Raw genomic sequence first — 18,848 nt, 5'->3', positions numbered from 1 at the left:
TACCACTGAAAATCACAAAAAGCAGACTCTGTGAGTCTGCCCAGAACTGGATCCAGCTGAAGGTATTAGAGGCTCCATAATGGATCAGCAAACCATGTCCTACAGAAAAAGAAGGACTCACGGATCAGGTCCAGCATGGCCATTTTGCAGCTGATCCTGTCTGGACTGAATTTTTATGTTTATATTTCATTTATTTTGTTTGTATTCTGTTCCCCTGTCCTTATCTAAAATGGCTCATAACATGTTTGCCTTTACAGATAAAACTTACATTCAAGACCTGGAAAGCTGGCCTGCATTTTTTCAGTTAAATAGGAAACTGTTACTCTGATCTAACTATGACTATTAACAATAACTCAATACAACATCTCTCCTACAGCTAGAGCAAACAGTGAAGGCTGACATTAGATTATATTATATTAGAAATTACAAATGGCCTGCTGTAATGGGGAACATAACAGCAGAGTTTTTCCGTAAGTCTTATTAAGCAATACAATCCATCCATCCATTTTCAGCCCCTTGGAGGCAGAAGTCTAACCACATAAGGGAGGACCTCCCTCTCCCCAGCCACCTCATGACGTTTCCCACCTCCCCTCCTGCTTTCTAAGACAGTAATCCTTACTTAAGTGCTCTGAGACAGGCGGTCATCACTGACACGCATTCACATTCCTGGGCCCACTGGATTAAAAAGGAGACGCTCCTCTTTATTTTCCCGTTGCCAAGGTGAAATCTGCATCTAGAAACTCAGACTTAATCAACTCGGGGTTTATGATTAGACTCTCAATTTAATGAACCTGCATACTTCCTGAAATTGAAGCCAAATTTGATGTCTTTGACATTCCTGGCTCGTTCGTTTGGAGTCGCAATGAAATGCAACTGCGCCATCTAGTGGCACAACTGAACACACCAACAAAGTGAAAAAAAAACTGATAATAGATTGATTTCATCTAACTTCCCATCATTATTTTTGATGTGGGAAATTTTGTGGCCTTCTCCTTTTGATACGACCTATTTGTTTGAAACTTCCCTTTAGTTCCTTACAAAGAATAAATAAATACAGTAACTAACACTAATAACTGAAAACAGCTATGAAGCGAATGAACACTGAAAGACATCTGTGTTTATCTATGCCTTTGGAGGTATGGAGATGTCTGGGAGAGAGGGAAGTGGGCTTTTTAATCAGATTGTTTACACAGTCCTGGAGAGTAAGAGGATGTCTGATGAATGATCTGATTGCTACTCATTTTTGAAAACAAGGATGATGTGCAGACCTGTAATAATTACAGAGGGACAAAAGTGATGAGCCATACCATGAAGATATAGGAAAAAGTTGTTGAAGCTAGGTTGAGGACAGAGGTGATGATCAGCGAACAGCAGTATGGTTTCATGCCAAGAAAGAACACTGCAGATGAGATGTTTGCTTTGAGATTGTTGAAGAAGTGTAGAGAAGGTCAGAAGGTGTTGCTCTGTGTCTTTGTGGATTTAGAGAAAGCCTACAATAAGTTTTCAAAAAGAAACTGCAATACTGCAGTGAGGAAGTCAGGAGGCAGAAAAGTATGTGAGGGTCGTGACGGACATGTACGAGGACAGCAAGATAGTGGTAAGGTGTGCAATAGGTAGGGGTGGGACTACATCAGATATTAGCTCGAAGCTCTTTCTTGTTTGCATTGGCGTTGGACAGACTGACAGATGAGGTCAGGCAGGAGTCTCTATGAACTATGATGACGATGAAAGTAGGTAAAAGGTGGAAGAAAACATGGAGAGAATTAAACTCAATAGAAGCATAACAGAAAATGTGTGTGAATGAGACAGAGACAGGTGTAATAGTAAACATGTAAGGAGGAGAGATAGTCAAGGTAGATGAGTTTATATGGGCCGCACCATCAAAAGTAACAGACAGTGCGCAACAGAGTTGAGGAACTGCATGCAGGCCGGGTGAAGCAGGTGGAGACAAGTACCAGGGATAAGAGTGAAAGAAAAGATTTACAAGGCAGTGATTTACAAGGTAGTGAGATATCCCGTGATGTATGGTTTGAAGATGGTGACACTGACAAAAAGAACCATTAAGCAATTAGAGTGAAACACTTTCCATTAACATAACAATCCAAAGTAGTAAACAGTGCAGTGGGGGTGTTTAACATAAGAAACAAACGTCATTGTTCACAACAATAAAATATTAGAGATATCTATTGATATTCTCCTGGATGTCTAAATTAGTTTTATGGAAGCGATGACAGTGTGTAGGGAGGTTCCTGTGCGTGTGCGTGCTCGTCGTCTTTTGACGCGAACGCGCGCGTAGCTGTCAGTAGGAAATACAGGCTGTTCGTGTCTGCCGAGCCCCTGCGGCTGTGCCTGGACATCTGATCACAGAAAGTCGGTCTATTACAAAATGAAAATTATCACTTACAGACTCGCTTGACTTTGGTGAGAATGCGTCGAACAAGTGCGCATGTGTAACCGAGATACCGAGGCATCCAGCTAGCTAGCACGGCTAACAGAAACAGAACACTATCAGGGCTAATGCTAATAGTTAAATAAGCTAACTTAGCTAGCTGTTAACTTAGCTAGCTAGCTCACGGATTGCGGGACGTTTGTTCTCCCAGCTCATCTCCCCGTTCAGCGGTTCCTGCCCCGGTGTCGCCTTTTCGTGTTCTCATTAATTGGATAAGGTTACGGAACCGGAGCTGTGGCGGGGGGACGAGACGACAGGAACCCCCTGGCTGGCTATCCAGGCGGACCGATCACAGTGACACGCCGGTGTGGGTGAGTTGAAGAGTGGAGTTGAAGTTATAGTTGATAGGGGGGCAGCGGGGTGGACAAGGCCTGTGGACGTTGCTCAGCTGGGGCCTGGCAGGGAGGCAGGGTGGGTGTTAACTATTAGCTGCTCGTAAAATGTTGCCTCAGCGCGCTGAATCGGGAAGTTGAGTCGCTTGAAGCAAGGCCTCTTGAGAGGACAACAACAAAGTGACTGTGACTATTGTGGTGGTGTTATTAGCTGCTAGCTCGTAACACATAGCTGTCTGGAGCAGCCGCCACAAACATGAACCTGCTCCATCAGCAAAAAAAAGCTGGATCACCATGGTTGTCCGTCCGCTTTGTTGAATACCAGTGCACTCATGCATTTAATGAGGAAATTGCATTTCTGGGACACTGGCTTAATCATCGATTAAGTACATTTCTGATGTATTTGCTAAGAGTTTTCATTTGTGTGTTTTTTGCCGTGAGCCTTTGTGTGACTACAAATAAGAAGTTCCTGAATTATGTAGACACACTACTATCACTTCACTGTACAATATAAGCTTTTGTGGCAAAAGAGGAAATGTAGCTTCGTGCATCTATTGGTGTTAGGTTTATGTTGATCGCACACATATGATGAGGGAAATCTGGGATGGGCTGTGAATTTTTTATAGTGAATATATTATATTAGTTTAAAAATAATAATAATTAAAAATTTTGACTCATTCTTAAACTGCTTCTGTTTTAAGAAGAGTTACACTGGAATTGTTAGAAGTCTGTTTTCATGCACATTCACACTTATGCTTTATTTTATTATTGACCCGTTGCTGATAAGATTAGTGTCTTTATCCCTCTGTAGAAGCACTATTTGTGTAGCTGTGACTTTAATATTATTCAAATTAAAATTCAACTGCTCATCTTTCTTTTCTTTTTCTAAAGGAGAGAGTGGAACCATGGCTGAGCTTTCCACCTTATCCCCATCCCCACCTGCTTTGTGTGATCCTCATGCAGCTCCATCTATCCCTCCGTCATCACCAGGGCTTCCTCCACCTAACAGCACTGCTACAGAGTCTCCCAGGGAGGTGTCCATACCCAAGTCTTCCCTTTTTAATGACAAAGCTTTGAGTGGAAAAACTTCTGCAGTACTGGCAGGGGGGTCACCCTTGATTCCCCACCGATCCTCAAATCCTCCCAGCCTCACAGCTGAGACCCCCCTTCTATCATCGGTACAGCAGCCTGCTCCAGGGAATGAAGAATCAGCAGGAAACGATACAGAGAAAAAGACTAAAAATCCTTCCACTGTGGAGATCTTGAATACTGAAACTGAGACCCCTAAAATGATGAGTGAGCCACCAGCTCCAAGCGAGGTGGCACAGGCGTCCCCCTCTCCTGATCTAAATCCTGGTCTTAACCTGTACCCTAACCTGCATGTCACCTGTAACCCAAATCCTATCGTAGATGAAGCTCAACTTAAAGTGGGACAACCCCAGACCACTGCAGGTCCCAATCCCGCACCTGCTCCTCCAGTCTTATCATCAGCAGCAGCTGAAGAAGAAAAACCTCAGCCGCTCCAAGAAGCACAAAATGCTCCAAACGAGCCTCCACCTTTGTCCCCAAAGCCTGGTACTCCCAATGAAGCCAGGATGGGAGAACTGCCGGCTACTCCTACCAGAGCTGAACCCCACAGCCCACCACTCCCACTGATCCAAGAGCCACCTTTGTCCTTCGCTCTACCCAACCCCAAACCCCGGCCGGCACCAGACACCCTCAGTTACCTTGAGTCAGCCAGCCTTATGTCGGGAACTTTGGAGTCTCTGTCTGGACTGGGAGAAGATGGCAGCTCTGTGGGGTCAGATTCAGAGATTAATGGCCTAACTGTCAGACGCACTGACAAGTATGGCTTCCTAGGTGGGAATCAGTACAGTGAAGGGGGGTAAGTACACATTAACCAGTCACACACACTCCCAGCTACTGTACAAAACCATGCGCTGTGTAATATTAATATTTTAAACAAAACAAAGCAAAAATCTGCTTTTTCATGCTAAGCTTCACTGCAGATGGATCACTGTTTGAAATATGAGACACTATTAAATCATGACCACAGAATTGGTTTACTCAGATAAGTGTAACTCTTGCTTGACTGTTTTCCTATGGCCACTTTACACCATCTGACCCACAGAGATCGTCTTCTCCATCCCAGCCTCTCTTTCCTGCCTTCCTGTCTGTCCTTTATCTCCCCTTGGTCTGACTCAGATAGTGCTGAGAGCGCTTTTGTGACTCATTATGTACTGACTCTGTGTGTCTGTGGTGTATTTCCCATCGCACCCATCTGCTCTCTTCCTCCCCTTTTTTGTCAGATTTGCTTCTACTTTTCTGACAAGCTAATTGCTCTTCCTCTGTTGAATAATTAAAGTCTTATTGATTTGCCCTGAGTGTCAGTGCCGGTCAATTCCTGTCATTGTTTGGGATTTTCTTTGAGTGAGCAAAATGTTGTGCAAATTAACGCAAGACATTTGTGTCATTAAATTAAAGTTACAAATCTCAAAGTGTAGTTTTTAGCGGTATCAAAAGAACAAAGAACTTCCTCATTCTGTCAGCATAAAGTCATTTTATATTACTCACTATTGCAGTGAAAAGGAAGTTCGAGTTGAAGTTGCACGACAGCGGGAGATGAAATGGCTCGACATGTTCTGCCACTGGGATAAGTGGGTCAAACATCGCTTCCAGAAGGTACACACACAGCAGCTTTTCAGTATGTGATGGTAAAAGTGGGAACAGAACTGCTAAAACAATTAAATAAATAATGGAACAATCAAGTCACACATCTGATCTTTATTAATGAAACATTCAAGTTGAAAATCTTTATTTATAACATCACTGCCACCAGTAAAAACTAGAATCACACACACAGAAACCCCCCAAAGAACATATAGTATAAATTAATGATGGGTAAACATTATGTCAGAGCTGATGGCCTAAATGTCTGCCTTACAGGTGAAGCTGCGCTGTAGGAAGGGGATTCCGTCTTCTCTCAGATCAAGAGCCTGGCAGCTGCTGTCAAACAGTGAAGAGCTTCTAAGAGACAACCCTGGGAAATTTGAGGTATCACGGTTACCATGTAATCTTTAGCACTAATGAACTAGTTGTCTCATATTCCATGTAGAAAGTGGAATAAATACAAATTATTTGATCTCTGTTATTCAACTTAATTCTCTTTCAATTTAAGACAATTGCAGCTGGTTTGAAAGCATTTTGGGAGATATCTTTAGTATTGACTAAGTGGCTTGTAGTGGGGTTGAGAAGGCCACTTTCAGCTCCAGGAGTGCTAAAGGGGCGCAGGCGCAGGCCTAGTGAGCAGTAAGCCTCTTATCAGGACCAGTAATCCTGCCTGTTGATGCCCTGCCCCTCTGAGAGGGTCTGGCCTTGACTAGGCGGTGTCCAGCCATTTACTAACTTATTGTTCCTCTTATCTATGAAAGAATTTCTTTGCCACCATTTTTATTTTTAGTTAATAATTAAATGTCCTGTATAATCCAATTTTATGGCTAAAAAATAAGGTTCAGAGAATTTATTGATAACCTGCTTGTTTGTTTGTTTGTTTGTTTGTTTTCTCTTTCCCTACAGGAGCTGGAGAGAGAGCAGGGAGAGGCTAAATGGTTGGACATTATAGAGAAGGATCTCCACAGGCAGTTCCCCTTTCATGAGATGTTTGCTGCTCGCGGTGGCCACGGGTAAAACAATAAACACAAACACTGTCTATTTTATACCAGAGGAACCATGGTGTTCCTTTGATTAAAAAGGAACACCATGCACTCTGCACTACTTGGAAATGATTTGATCCTTGTAGCTGCGTATCAGGGCAGGGTCACAGTAGGATGTTACTATATCTGTCGGTAAACATTAAGGCTGTGCCATATTATAATGTCCTGAATAAAACACAGATTCACAGTAGCTCATTGAAAAAGGACGGAAAAATGCCCTTCATTGGTTTGTGCTAATAAAAGCTGTTGGCTGTGGGTCTGCAATCAGCAATAAAACGTTCAATATTTTTCTGTCTCAGCATAAGTATCAGTATCACAGATTTGCTTTCTCTAGTGTAATGTATTTTGAGGCTTTATCAGACACTCCTGGTAAACTTTTGTTATTGTTTTGTAGGGAAATTTGGCTTCCACAATAAAACAAAATTGGATTTGATTAAAGGCAGAATCAAAGATGGCAGAAATAGTGATATCAGACATTCAAAGATGAAATTAAAAAAAGAGAAAAAAAGGTAACCTGGCAAAACGAAGCCAATGAAAAAAACAAATGTGTACTTTAAAAAGATGTTTGAAGTAATCCTTGTATAGTTTTTTATTATTTATTTAATTTTTTTTGGAATAGCTCGTGAACTAGAGGTAGCACCCATGTTCCCCTCGTAAGCCACTGAATAATTCTCATGCTTGTTCTTGCAGGCAACAGGATCTGTACCGAATCCTCAAGGCCTATACCATCTACCGGCCTGATGAGGGTTACTGCCAGGCCCAAGCGCCGGTGGCTGCAGTGCTGCTCATGCACATGCCTGCTGAGGTGAGGGGTAGAATGGTTAGGTTACTGTTTCTAATTAGGTTTTGAGTGTTAGTTTCACAATGATTACTTCAGGAGCGTGATTTCTTGAGAAAGTCTCATGAATATATGAACAATGACTTGTGGTGAAAGTCTTTTTTACTACAAATGAACTAAAGTAAATGCAGGTACGTTAAATACTGTCCAGTTTACTTTTGTCCTCAATATCTAAACATGTATCACTTGAAGCAGTGTTTTAAATCCAGTGTGCAGCGTTTGTTTTCACATGAGAGAAAAAAAAGGAAACTGGATGAATTGACACATTGGATGATGAGTTAATCTTCCAACCTTTAGTTATGTGTGTGGTCAGACTTTCTTAGAAATCAAGGATTTTTTGTTTTAGCCTTGGTCTTTCTATTTATCCCTCCTCTGCTGACACGTTAATAAAAGAGAGTGACAAAAGAGAGTAGGCAGAGCGAGAAAACAAAACCCATCTGAAACGTGACTTTATTTGGTTGTTATTTCACTGGAAGGTCATCTTAATTAAAAATAGGAGACCGAAGAAGCCTAAAATGCTTATTGAACCGCCCCTAACCCACATCACAAGGTGACATCATTTCTTTCTGTGACCTCACTTCTGTCCGCGATGGAAACAGCGTGGGCTGATGTTTTTACAGTATCGTGACCACACCTGCTTAAATGCTACTGTCGCAGTGTGAAATCTAAGTTTGCTCATTTCTTTAAATAAACAGGTGAGCGTGAACTGTGTTATGTAAGGCTTGTTTTCTCACGTCAATACCTAATAGCAAACTGCGCCTTTATCTCTTTGTCACAATTAGACTTGCAGAATTATTTTCAGATAATGCTTTCTTATAAAACCAACATCTATTTAAAGCTGGGCAAGCTGATTTTTGTTTGTTTGATTGACATAAAAAGATGTATGAAATAATTGATGTTGCTCTTTGTTTTAGTGGTTAATGCTTTAATATTGAATACACTTGCTTAGCAAACACATGAAGCAGCAGAGGGCATAATAATGCACATATCTGCTTTAAAAGCACTCTGATTATACTCAATTGTGGTTACACCACTGATGAGAAGTTGTACTTTTTATATTGTTTGTTAGTATTTTGTAGTCTACTTGTAGTGTAGTGTCCACATAGTCCTCTCCCACACCTTAATAATTCAGAATATATTTGTTTTTCAATCCACAATTTATTGTTTACAGTGCAAGCCTTTAACTTTTCTTTCTGTTTCACAGCAAGCGTTTTGGTGCCTCGTCCAAATATGTGAGAAGTATCTTCCTGGCTACTACAGTGCAGGGCTGGTGAGTGAATAAACACGTTTTCCTAGTCTGTTACACAGTTATCTCAGTTTTAATAACTTTGTTTTATTTTTTATTTTTTGTCCTTTAGGAAGCGATTCAACTTGATGGTGAGATCTTCTTCTCTCTGTTGCGTCGCACGTGTCCAATGGCGTATCGTCATCTTAAGAAGTTCAAGATCGACCCCATTCTCTACATGACTGAGTGGTTCATGTGTATCTTCTCACGCACTTTACCATGGTCCTGTGTCCTGCGTGTATGGGACATGTTCTTCTGTGAAGGTACTGTTCATATCTGCAGGTTTCACAGCCAGTTGTCAGCGTTTTTGTCTGTTTAGTGAATTTGATTTGTGTACCTCTGTTTATAAATTACTTGCAAATGTGCATGAAACATCAGCTCTGGTGGAAGCTTCTCTTTCCTAGGAAGCCCAATCCCACCACCAGGACCCCTCAGGGCCTCTTCCACTCTGCTGTCACTCCATGACCTTAAATATCCAATCCAATTTTATTTATTAAGTGCTTTAAAATTGCCAGCACAGGACCAAAGTGCTGTACAGTAAATACGTTAAGAACAACAGAATAAAATAAAACAGCAAAAAAATAAAACCCAAATACATCAAATTAAATTTAAAATGTAAATAGCAGGTACTTTTCGACCAACAACCTGATTTGATTAAATGCAGGAGCTGTAAGAATGCAGCATTTTACAGTTTTGTTATTGTTAAATAATTTTTATTTTAATTCTGTGGAAAATGAGAAAAAGGGTGTTTTTCCATCTCCATATTTTTGCTATTGGATTCTGCTGTAGTAGTTTTTCATGATTCACAATTCAAAGTCACCCACGTTTATGTGCAGCTGGGGCTTTTGCAGACATCGTGCTCATCCTGTTTCAAGCTGTTGTAGCTCCCCTTTCTCCTCCCTTTAAAGCTGCTCTATTCAAAAATGCTCGAAACATAGCGGTGTGGCTGCAACCACAGATGTCCCGCCCTCTTCTGTGGTCACAGCCAAAACGGTGTGCCTGAGATGACCATATTAGGAATATCAGCCCTCATTTACATCCTACACAACCAAGAATAGAAAATGTCTGTCTTCAACTGTATGTATCAAATGCATAATTCTTCCCCTTTTAACAGAACTTTGAGAACTGCTTGATTTTTTTTTTTTTTTTTTTTTTTTTTTTTTTTTTTTGGAAGTTTTTCTAGATTGAAAGAAACCTAACTTAAGTGTGTCTGTGTGTAGGAGTGAAGATAGTCTTCCGTGTCGGCCTGGTGCTACTGAAACAGATGCTTGGCTCTGTGGATAAACTTCGGGAACTTCAGGGCATGTATGAGACCATGGAGCGTCTAAGAAACATCTCACCCGACACTATCAGAGAGGACATATTGGTACAGGAGGTCAGTGTTTATGTCTCTGAGCTTTGGAGGCCGTGTACATAAAACTTGTTTCTGTTTTTACTCAGAGACACGAGTTATTAGTCATTTTATCCTGTTGTGGCTCATCTTGTTATCCTCACTTCCTCTGTCTGTCTCTACTTTGTCTGATGTTTTCTTGTCCAGATCGTCGCTCTCCCAGTGACTGAGGCACTCATAGAGAGAGAGTGCAACATTCAGGTGAGGAAGTGGAGGGAGTCCAGAGGGGAACTTATGCACCAGCCGGGACGCCGCCTTCATGGTACAAGAGCTATCTTTGAGTACAAACGCAGAGCTGCTTCCATCAGCTCTGGTGGAAGCTTCTCTTTCCTAGGAAGCCCAGTCCCACCACCAGGACCCCTCAGGGCCTCTTCCAGTCTGCTGTCACTCCCTGGCTTCCGCAAATCTAAGGCTCCTTTCCACTCCCACGCCAAGAAGGGCTCCTTCTCAGGGCCGTCAGGATTTGACGGCTTTCCACCTCTGTCACCACCCGCAGTAACATCAAGCTCGAACCGAGGGCCCAGCCAGAAACCACCTATGCCCCCAGGGGCAGGTCAGAAGGCAGCACCACAGAGCCCCTTAGTCACAAAGGTGGCTAGTTCATCTCATGGTCCTGCTCCAGCCTCAGAGAGCAACTCAGCACAGGGCGAGCCTGCTTCTTCGGCCCCAATGCAAAGCACACCACAACCCCCCGCTACTCTGGCCCCCTCTCCTAAGATCGTCTCGGAGCAAATTACTCCCACTATCCCCTCACCTACTGCAAACAACGCCCCTCTGCCCCCATGCCCAGATTCAAAAAAAGAAACAGCACCTCCATCAGCCGATGCCGCAAATGTGGAGGAAGAAGGAAAGAAGAAGAAGAAAAGCAAAGAGGACAAGAAGAAGGAGAAGGAAGATGAGAAGAAAAAACAGAAGGAAAAGAAGGAAAAAGACAAGGCTGAAAAAGAGAGGCTCAAAAAAGAGAAAGAGAAGCTAGAAAAAGAGAAGAAGAAAGGGGGCAAGAAAAAAGACAAAGGAGGAGGAGGAGGGGATGCAGAGGACAAAAATGGAGCTGCAGCAGCGAAAGAATCGGCCTAATTTTCCACCTCGTCATTCCAGGATAACAAAAAAGGGAGGCTGAACAAACAAAACAAACAAAAAAAAAAGAGGTCAGGGGAACAAAGGATCCCCCAAAACAGTGACTAATATAAAAAATGGGATGGCTTCCTATATAATACATCATTTCAAGGATTTAAAGTAGTCTAAGGACTATGTTGGAGAAAACTGGATCATGATTTCAACAGCACCTCGGGGCACTTTTTGCCTCTCGTGAGATGGGACAAAATTTCCTTATCTTTTTCTTTTTTTCCCCAACTGGAGCATGGACTGTGAAACTTTTTTTTTTAATATTATATATATAAAGTATTGCAGTCACTTTCTGTTTTAGTTTTTTAAATTCCTCCTCTTTTTTTAATTATTTTAATCAAACTGATGGCAGTGGTATGAGGAAAAATTGGCTCAAACGCTTGCAGAAGTTGTTACGGTGCCATAGAAAATGTAAATAAAAGGTCTACCTACGATACATAGGATCGTGTTAACACTCCATATGCCCCGTCACTTCTCATCTGATGAAGGGTTATTTGGGGAAAAGGGAGAAAACGAAAATAAATCATTTAAAGTCATCTCAAACGCAGGCACTGAAGACAGAAATGCTAGTAATATTGTTGAGGATGTATTTATTGTCACGTTAATTGTTGTCTGTGCCTTAGTAGTATAGTGAAATGTGTGAATGTGCTTTGTGTGGCCTCCCTTTTTTAAGTCAAACTACCATTGAATCCCTTCTGTGTTTTCAAACTTTTACTAGATTAGATTTAAAAAACACAAAAACAAAAAAAACAAAAGAGGGAGGAGTAGAGGAAGAAACAGTACCTTGTAGTCTTGTAGTGACTACAGTGTTTTAATGGGTCACTTTTATTTTGTTTTGTTTTGGACGAGTAGGTAATGTTTTTATTTCAGGTTTTAGTTTGTTTTAGTTTTATTTTTTGTTTTTGTTTTTCAAGGGTTAAAAAAAAGGAGGTACAACATTATCAGTAAATTGCTTGTGTGCTAACATGCAAGCAGTATCTGTGCATAAGTCCTGCAGACCAAATATCCTTCTGTGAGTTTAGTATTAAAATCGTGTGCGCAGTCAAAATTTGGTATGGGTTCCTTAACTCATTAGAATGTGATTTCAAGTATCGTAAGAGAATGAAGAATTTTTTGTTTTTTTTTGTTTTGGGTTTTTTGCACTTGTCATTTTGTCACAAAGCACCACTGAAGGTGACCACTCCTTTTGTGCGGTGACATGGAAAACAAGCGTCTCAGCAGGCTGGTTTCAGCCTCGTGGACCTATAGGAAGCCACTTGACTGGAGGTGCCAGGTGTGCCAATTGTAGCATTAACCTCTGATCTTTGACCTTTTGGGCTCTGATGTATTTATGTAAAAAGTGGTTAATTTAATCAAATATAGTATATTATGAATTATTATTATTATTTTGGATCTGAGTATTTTTCTATCTAAGTGAGAGACACCTGGTTGACTGGAATTGAGGCTGACTACACAGCGTAGTTGCAGAGGAACTGTTTAAAGTCTTTTATTTTTATTTCATTTCTTGTTTTCTTTTTGCACATTAAGTCTTCAGCTTCAGCAAACTCGATGCATGTCTTTTGGTTTACTTTCACTGTTGGTTTGGTCAGCTTAGGTTCACGAGTCTCCAGTTTACTGAAGTGCAGTATTAACAGACTTGAGTGTGGGGGAAAAAAACGAGCCTTAGACTTGAGAGAACAAACTTTAGAACGACTGACTTTGGCAGAATATTTAGGAACTGAAGGTATTTGTACTGTGTCATATACTAAAAAGTGGTTTTTAATTGAACATCTTAAGTACGTCTGTCTCACCAAGTTGTGTTGTAACATTCATAATGACTTATGGACTAACTCCCTAATGTATTTACACTCAATGTTCTGTACTGTAACATATTTATGCATACATTAAATGGCACTGAATCCTGTCAGTATATGATGAATAGTGCCAGGTAGTTAGTGTAAACCATTTGATGGCAAGAAAAACAAACATTGATGCTCTTTAACTGTACTGTTTGGTAGTTGATGATTAGAGGGACTTTCGTGTACTTGTAGCCAACATGTCCTCCATATTCATTGTTTTCCCACTTGTTTCAGGTCTTCACATGGCTGTCATTTATATATAAATATGAATATCTCACACACACTCTCCTTCCCTCTTCTGTTTCGACGGCAGCGCATTATAGGCACAGATTAAGTGTAGTGTTTAGTGTGGATAATCTGAACACATCTATGCAAACTTTGCTTCATAATGACTGTTGGCGTGTGTGTCTATGTGGTGACAGCAGCACTGATTTTACCTCTGATCGTGCTGATCTGAGTGGTGCCGTCGGGGGGGGAAAAAGGATTTTGTGCTTCACCACGTGTTTTTTTTTTTTTTTGTTTTGTTTTGTTTTGTTTTTTCTGTAACACTTTCAGGCCCGCGGACTATGATATTTATGAGCAATATGTCCTCGCAGCTCACGTCTGGATGATGGTGTCGTTTGTCTTTGTTCAGGGGGCTGGAGGTGATGTGATGATCAAATGAATCTGACACTAGCTGCTCTTTGCTCTGCTCTGCAATAGTGACAAAGCCTATTTGTATCAGGTCCTTTGTGCATTTCTCCATTGACCCTGAAGTTGTAATTCTTAAGTACATTTCATTGGGAATAACTCAACTGATGCAAACATTTCAAAAAAGGAAAATGTGTCTCAGCTGTGTGTTTTTTTTTTTTTTTTTTTTTTTCCTTCCTATGCCGTTACGTCTTTAGTGTCTTTAAGTTTACATGTCACTCGATTTTCTGGCAAAAGTGAAATAAAATCATAGCTAATTGAATTCATTCCTTCAGATCTGCAACTGTTGTATTTATAATTAATGATGATAATGACATTTGTGATGAGTAATAAACCATAATATATTAAATCACTTGGGTAATTTTTTTTTTTTCTTTTTTGGTGTGTGGCTTACATGTTTGGAAAGATTAAAAATGTAGGCTGGATTTAAATAACCAGCATTTAATTTTAAAGTTAAAAGAGTCGGCTGAGTCTGTTTTTATTTATAATTGTTCCAGCCATACTTGGCAGGAAGAAGCTCCACCAGATGTCACCAGATGGGTGATTTTTGCTGCTCAAACCCTGCCCCACAGAGCCACTGAACAGACACACTACAAAAGAAAAGAGATTTTTATTCAGTTTTTTTTCCCTTTTATTTGTTACAGAGGAAAGGTGAGGAAGAGTCCAGTCACTGGATTCAAGACAGCTTATGGAAAAAAAAAGGTGATTTGTTAGTTGCTAGAAGGAGGGGAGGGAAAGGAATCGAAGAATTGAATGTTTTCTTTCGACCCTTTCTCTCCTCTCCTTCAACCTTTTCTTTATTTCTTTCTTTTTTTTAACTTTTCAAATAAATAAAGTTTCCATCACTTTAATGAGGTAACTTTTTTCTGATCTAACCTGCAAATTCTCTGTCCCCACCTCCTCTACTCAGAAGGACATCTTCAAAATTTGGAATGAAGTCCTCATGCTTGGTGTGTCCCTCCAAATAATGTGTTCCTCTCATACTGAGGGAAGCAGAGGGGACGTGATTCATTCACACTAAAGCACCTTTGAGGCTAGAGTGACGGGCCACACAGAGACGAAGAGGTGAGACGACAGAAGCTGTTTGCACGGAAAGAAAAGTTGGAAATGATGTTACAGGATAATTTTTATTAATAATAATCATCCTTATTCCCCATAAGCAAACATAGACATCCCTCGGGCGTCGGTCATCTCATGTGTCAGTGTGACAAGTCTTTGGTTTAAACATGAGCGGCTGAGCACCTGGGCTTACACAGAAGGTGAGTGGGAAGAAAGGAGGAAAGAAAAGGACAGGGAAGGCAGAATAGCAAAGGGATTGTTGTCTTTCTTGTCTTTTAGCTTTTTCTTTACTCCTCCTTCTCCTCTCCGTGTGTGATGACGTAGCAGATGTTCTTGTAGTCTACGTTGCCAGCAACATCTGGGGGGAAGGCGGCCCACATGTTCTTAATCTGAGGGAGAAAAGCAAAGTTGGAAATTCACCACATTGAGAAAGTAGCATGGTCCATAATTAAATATTTGGTCCGTCAGTCAAATAATCACTCACTGAAAAATAAAGCTAATTATATGTTTAAATGAACAGTAAGGATTTGTTTTAAAGACTACGAAAATAGTCTATAAATAGACTTGGGTGTACATTTTTTTCAGTAAAAGGAAGACCCATCCCAAATATCCAAAGAAATAAGGGCGCTACCATATCCCAATTTAGATAAAAAATATAACTTTTTAACTTTCTTCTGTTAAATTATTAAATAATTATTTAATTTTAATTAATTTTATTACTTAAAGATAGGCTGAGTAACAGTGTACAATAAGAACATCAAAGGGCCACCGTGCCAAAATGTGGAATTACTGATTTTACCTCCTCCTTGGAGAACCTGTCGCACTGAGTGGTCAAGAGCTCCTCAAGGCTAAAATAGGTTAAAAAAAGAGAAGATTTTAATGGTTTAAATTCTGAATTCCACTTGGACCAACATAGATGATAAAAGAGATTGTTTTAAAAGTCCTCACAATTCCTTCTTGATGGTTCCAGTAGCCGCGGGGTCCAGGACCTTAAAGGCGCTAAGAATAACGTCTTCGGGATCAGCACCTGGTGAGGACAGGGGGTCAGTTACACAATGTTAGCGGGAAAATATGCAATTAGCATTAGCACATAACTGTGCATTATGTGTTAGCACCCCTTTATCTGAAAGCGCTTAAAAGGGAATCTGGGGACTTCAGCGCCAGTGTAATATAAGTCATTTGGTGAAAATGGGATTCCCACCCTTCAGCTTCTCTCCGAACATGGTGAGGAAGACGGTGAAGTTGATTGGGCCGCTGGCCTCTTTGATCATGGCCTCCAGCTCCTCATTCTTCACGTTCAGCTGGCCTGAAGAGCACGGAAATTAAAATCAAGATGAGAGAGAGCGTGAAGTGAATTCACACATGCTTTCTGGGGTGCGAATTGCTTCCATCTGGACTCACCCATTGAGGCCAGCACGTCCCTCAGGTCATCTTTGCTGATGATACCATCTCTGTTCTGGTCAATGATTGTGAAAGCCTGGAAAGAAATGCTTGGGTTTAATATTGGAGGGAAACACTTGGGGCTGATGCGGTCTGTGTGGTTGGGCAGGGTCAGACCTCTTTAGGCATTTACGAACTCCTCTGTCAATAGTTTGTTCAATAAAGTTGCAGCTGGTAAGAATCTTTGACACACAAATGATGATACACGATACTGTGTAAGAAAGAGCCTTAGTGGGCTTTTGGTGGCAGGGGGGGGTGTTTAATCCCCCCACCCCAGTCTTTTCTTACATGTTAATTTGGGAAAGTATCATTAGAGTACAGCTGTCTGATCTACTCTGCATCTTACAACCATGAAACTTAAGATAACCCCTTGGACTTGGACTTGAACTTCACTCACTGACCTTTCTTTCCACCTTCTCCCCTTGCTCTCCTTTTCCTTTCTCTCTCTCTCTCTCTCTCACACACGCACATTTGTGCTGATAGTTACAAATACATCCTGCTGCCTGCTAACTTTCCATCTATGCAATGTGCTAAGATCATCCTAATCATTATTACATGTGTTCCCTGTGTGGCACTTAAGAAGCCTGTATCACTTATCAGGAGATAAATATTTTCTATTCGGAGCTCACATCACTTGGCAACACACTGAAAACCCAGACACCATCGTTATCCAGAGTCGTGACAGCATGCTCTTCTCAAATCAAGTCTCCCTGACCTTAATGAACTCTGACACACAACCTTTAATCTTTATTTTTTACACTTTTTCCTTTTGCTCTTTGCCTTTTCTTTCTAATCTTATCAAATGTTCAGTGGCATCTGAAAAATAAACCTTTAAAAATATATCATACCCAAAAGTGAGTCTAACCCCTTTGTTTTTCTTTTCTGCGTCATAACACGGGGGTTAGTTTGTTCTCCTTGGCATCCCAGACTTTACCCAGCTGTGACAGCTGACAGCAGCTAGGAGGGGGGGGGCAGTCAGAGGTGGATGAAATACGGAGCGCTTCAGATGGTGTCGAAATTTCAACGCTGCTCCTAACGACATTCTTATGCTTATTAAACTGTCAGGGGAGAAGTGGAAGCATGCAAAATAGCAACTGCTGTGAAAACAGATCCTTAGAGTTGCTAAACCAAACTCTAATTCTGCACAGATTCAGATTCTGAGGCTATTTAAATATCTTTGACAACTAATCGGAGACTGTCAAACGCTTCCAGGGCGTTCAGCCATCAGGGATGCTTATGGAGTAGGGATGAAGACGACCTCACCTCTTTGTACTCCTGAATCTGGCTCTGCTCAAACATGGAGAACACATTGGAGGAGCCGCTGTCTCCTGCTGCCTGCCTCCTCTTGGCCTTCTTTGGTGCCTGGAGGACAAAGACAAGCACATCATCTTCAAATGAATCTGGGATGCTGATGAGTGCGGAACAAGATTCGGTAACCCTTACTTTTATCAGTCTATCCCAAAAGGATGGTTTAATAATGTTAACCTTTCTAAACTATATAAGCTTTATAAATTATACTAAGATCATAAAAATAATAAATTTTGCGTTGCGACTCTAAACCTGTCTGATTGGAAATCAGTGCTCATCCAGATTACACTTCAGGTTCAAGTTCAGGTCCATCATTCAGGCTTGTTAAAAAAAAAACATGATAGCTAATTTAACACAAGTTATGCTTGTGTGAAATTTTATGAACTTGATATTTTTTCCTCAATTTAGCTTTACCAAACTAATCAATTTGGCGTGTAATGTATCTAAAAACTCGTATTGACTAATAGCAACAATTCATTAGAATCCAAGCCTCTTTACAGCTGCATCACCAAAAATCCAGTTCTCCAAAATCCAAACTTCTATTCTGGAATTTCTATTTCAAAATTAGACCAAAAAAAAAAAAAAAAAAATTGTAATCCATGGGGTTGGTTCAAATTCTCCTGTAGATATTTCCACCATCACTGTGCATAGATGTGGGAAGCCTGGTACTCACCATCTTGAGAGCTGAGGTTTGGGTGATCAAGAAAGGGAAGACACTGTGTGTGAAGCCGCGTTATACGTTTATTCCCGGGGGCTTATATACTCATCCACCAGCCAATCTAACTTTAGCCGCAGCCTCAAGTTTGGATGGGAATAAAAAGAGAGAGAGCGAGGAGGGTGTGTGTGTGTATGTGAAATAGAGAGGGAGAGAGAGAGAGGATGGTCAAGGATGAAGTGATGGCAAAAGTGAAGGAGACAGAATGGCGGGGCAGCATATCACCTTACAGGAGATCAAAAATAGACCCGGGAGTCTTGGAATTAAGTAAACCTGATAGCTGAGGGACCATGTTGCAGGTTTGCAGTCCCACGTGGACTAATAAGGACATTCAGGACATATATACTTGTTGGACCACTGGACACTGCCTCTCCTCCCCTCCTTCTGTCCACCTCCATCCGCCTGCAGAAAGGCACAGAGGCCACTCTGACTTTATTTTTGGTTTGTGATGTCCATTTGCGATATTACAGTTTGAGATACAGGCATTCTATATGCTCAGCAACTGATGCAGCTCTTACCCTGAATGTGCACAGCGCTGCTTTCTTTTTTTAAGCCGTGACAAAGTGACGACGCTGATGTCAAATCTGGGATTTTCCCATGGAAGTTATGATGACAGGAGCTGCTTAGCAGGATCAAATACGTATTACTACATAAAAACACGCAGCC

The 18,848-nt window shown here is 41.1% G+C and overlaps 2 protein-coding genes across 2 annotated transcripts; one reads left to right on the top strand and one right to left on the bottom strand.

Moving 5' to 3' along the window:
• Positions 1–2,297: 2,297 nt before the first annotated feature.
• On the top strand, positions 2,298–14,012 carry LOC116328754 (TBC1 domain family member 10A). Its single transcript, XM_031750625.2, has 10 exons — positions 2,298–2,760; positions 3,673–4,666; positions 5,364–5,463; positions 5,728–5,835; positions 6,358–6,464; positions 7,185–7,299; positions 8,537–8,602; positions 8,691–8,880; positions 9,838–9,992; positions 10,155–14,012. Exons 2-10 carry the CDS (start codon positions 3,687–3,689, stop codon positions 11,082–11,084), a joined length of 2,751 nt encoding a protein of 916 aa, XP_031606485.2. The 5' UTR covers positions 2,298–2,760; positions 3,673–3,686; the 3' UTR covers positions 11,085–14,012.
• Positions 14,013–14,273: 261 nt separating this feature from the next.
• On the bottom strand, positions 14,274–18,293 carry mylpfa (myosin light chain, phosphorylatable, fast skeletal muscle a). Its single transcript, XM_031750636.2, has 7 exons — positions 18,141–18,293; positions 17,423–17,521; positions 16,121–16,196; positions 15,921–16,025; positions 15,668–15,746; positions 15,519–15,567; positions 14,274–15,108 (listed from the first exon to the last, which is right to left on the bottom strand). Exons 1-7 carry the CDS (start codon positions 18,141–18,143, stop codon positions 15,007–15,009), a joined length of 513 nt encoding a protein of 170 aa, XP_031606496.1. The 5' UTR covers positions 18,144–18,293; the 3' UTR covers positions 14,274–15,006.
• Between the last annotated feature and the right edge of the window lie 555 nt (positions 18,294–18,848).

Source organism: Oreochromis aureus, linkage group 4 (assembly GCF_013358895.1).
Source record: "Oreochromis aureus strain Israel breed Guangdong linkage group 4, ZZ_aureus, whole genome shotgun sequence".
NCBI classification, from domain to species: Eukaryota; Metazoa; Chordata; class Actinopteri; order Cichliformes; family Cichlidae; genus Oreochromis; species Oreochromis aureus.
Note: the sequence above shows the minus strand (reverse complement) of the source record. Positions and strands in the feature narration are given on the sequence as shown.

What these genes read in the sequence shown, in the direction of transcription:
- LOC116328754 (XM_031750625.2), top strand. Translation starts at nt 3,687, where the DNA reads ATGGCTGAGCTTTCCACCTTATCCCCATCCCCACCTGCTTTGTGTGAT. An exon ending in GCTGCTCGCGGTGGCCACGG is followed by an intron (nt 6,465 to 7,184) that starts GTAAAACAATAA and finishes TTGTTCTTGCAG; the next exon opens with GCAACAGGATCTGTACCGAA. An exon ending in TCATGCACATGCCTGCTGAG is followed by an intron (nt 7,300 to 8,536) that starts GTGAGGGGTAGA and finishes TCTGTTTCACAG; the next exon opens with CAAGCGTTTTGGTGCCTCGT.
- mylpfa (XM_031750636.2), bottom strand. An exon ending in GGACGTGCTGGCCTCAATGG is followed by an intron (nt 16,026 to 16,120) that starts GTGAGTCCAGAT and finishes CGTGCTCTTCAG; the next exon opens with GCCAGCTGAACGTGAAGAAT. An exon ending in GTTCGGAGAGAAGCTGAAGG is followed by an intron (nt 15,747 to 15,920) that starts GTGGGAATCCCA and finishes TGTCCTCACCAG; the next exon opens with GTGCTGATCCCGAAGACGTT.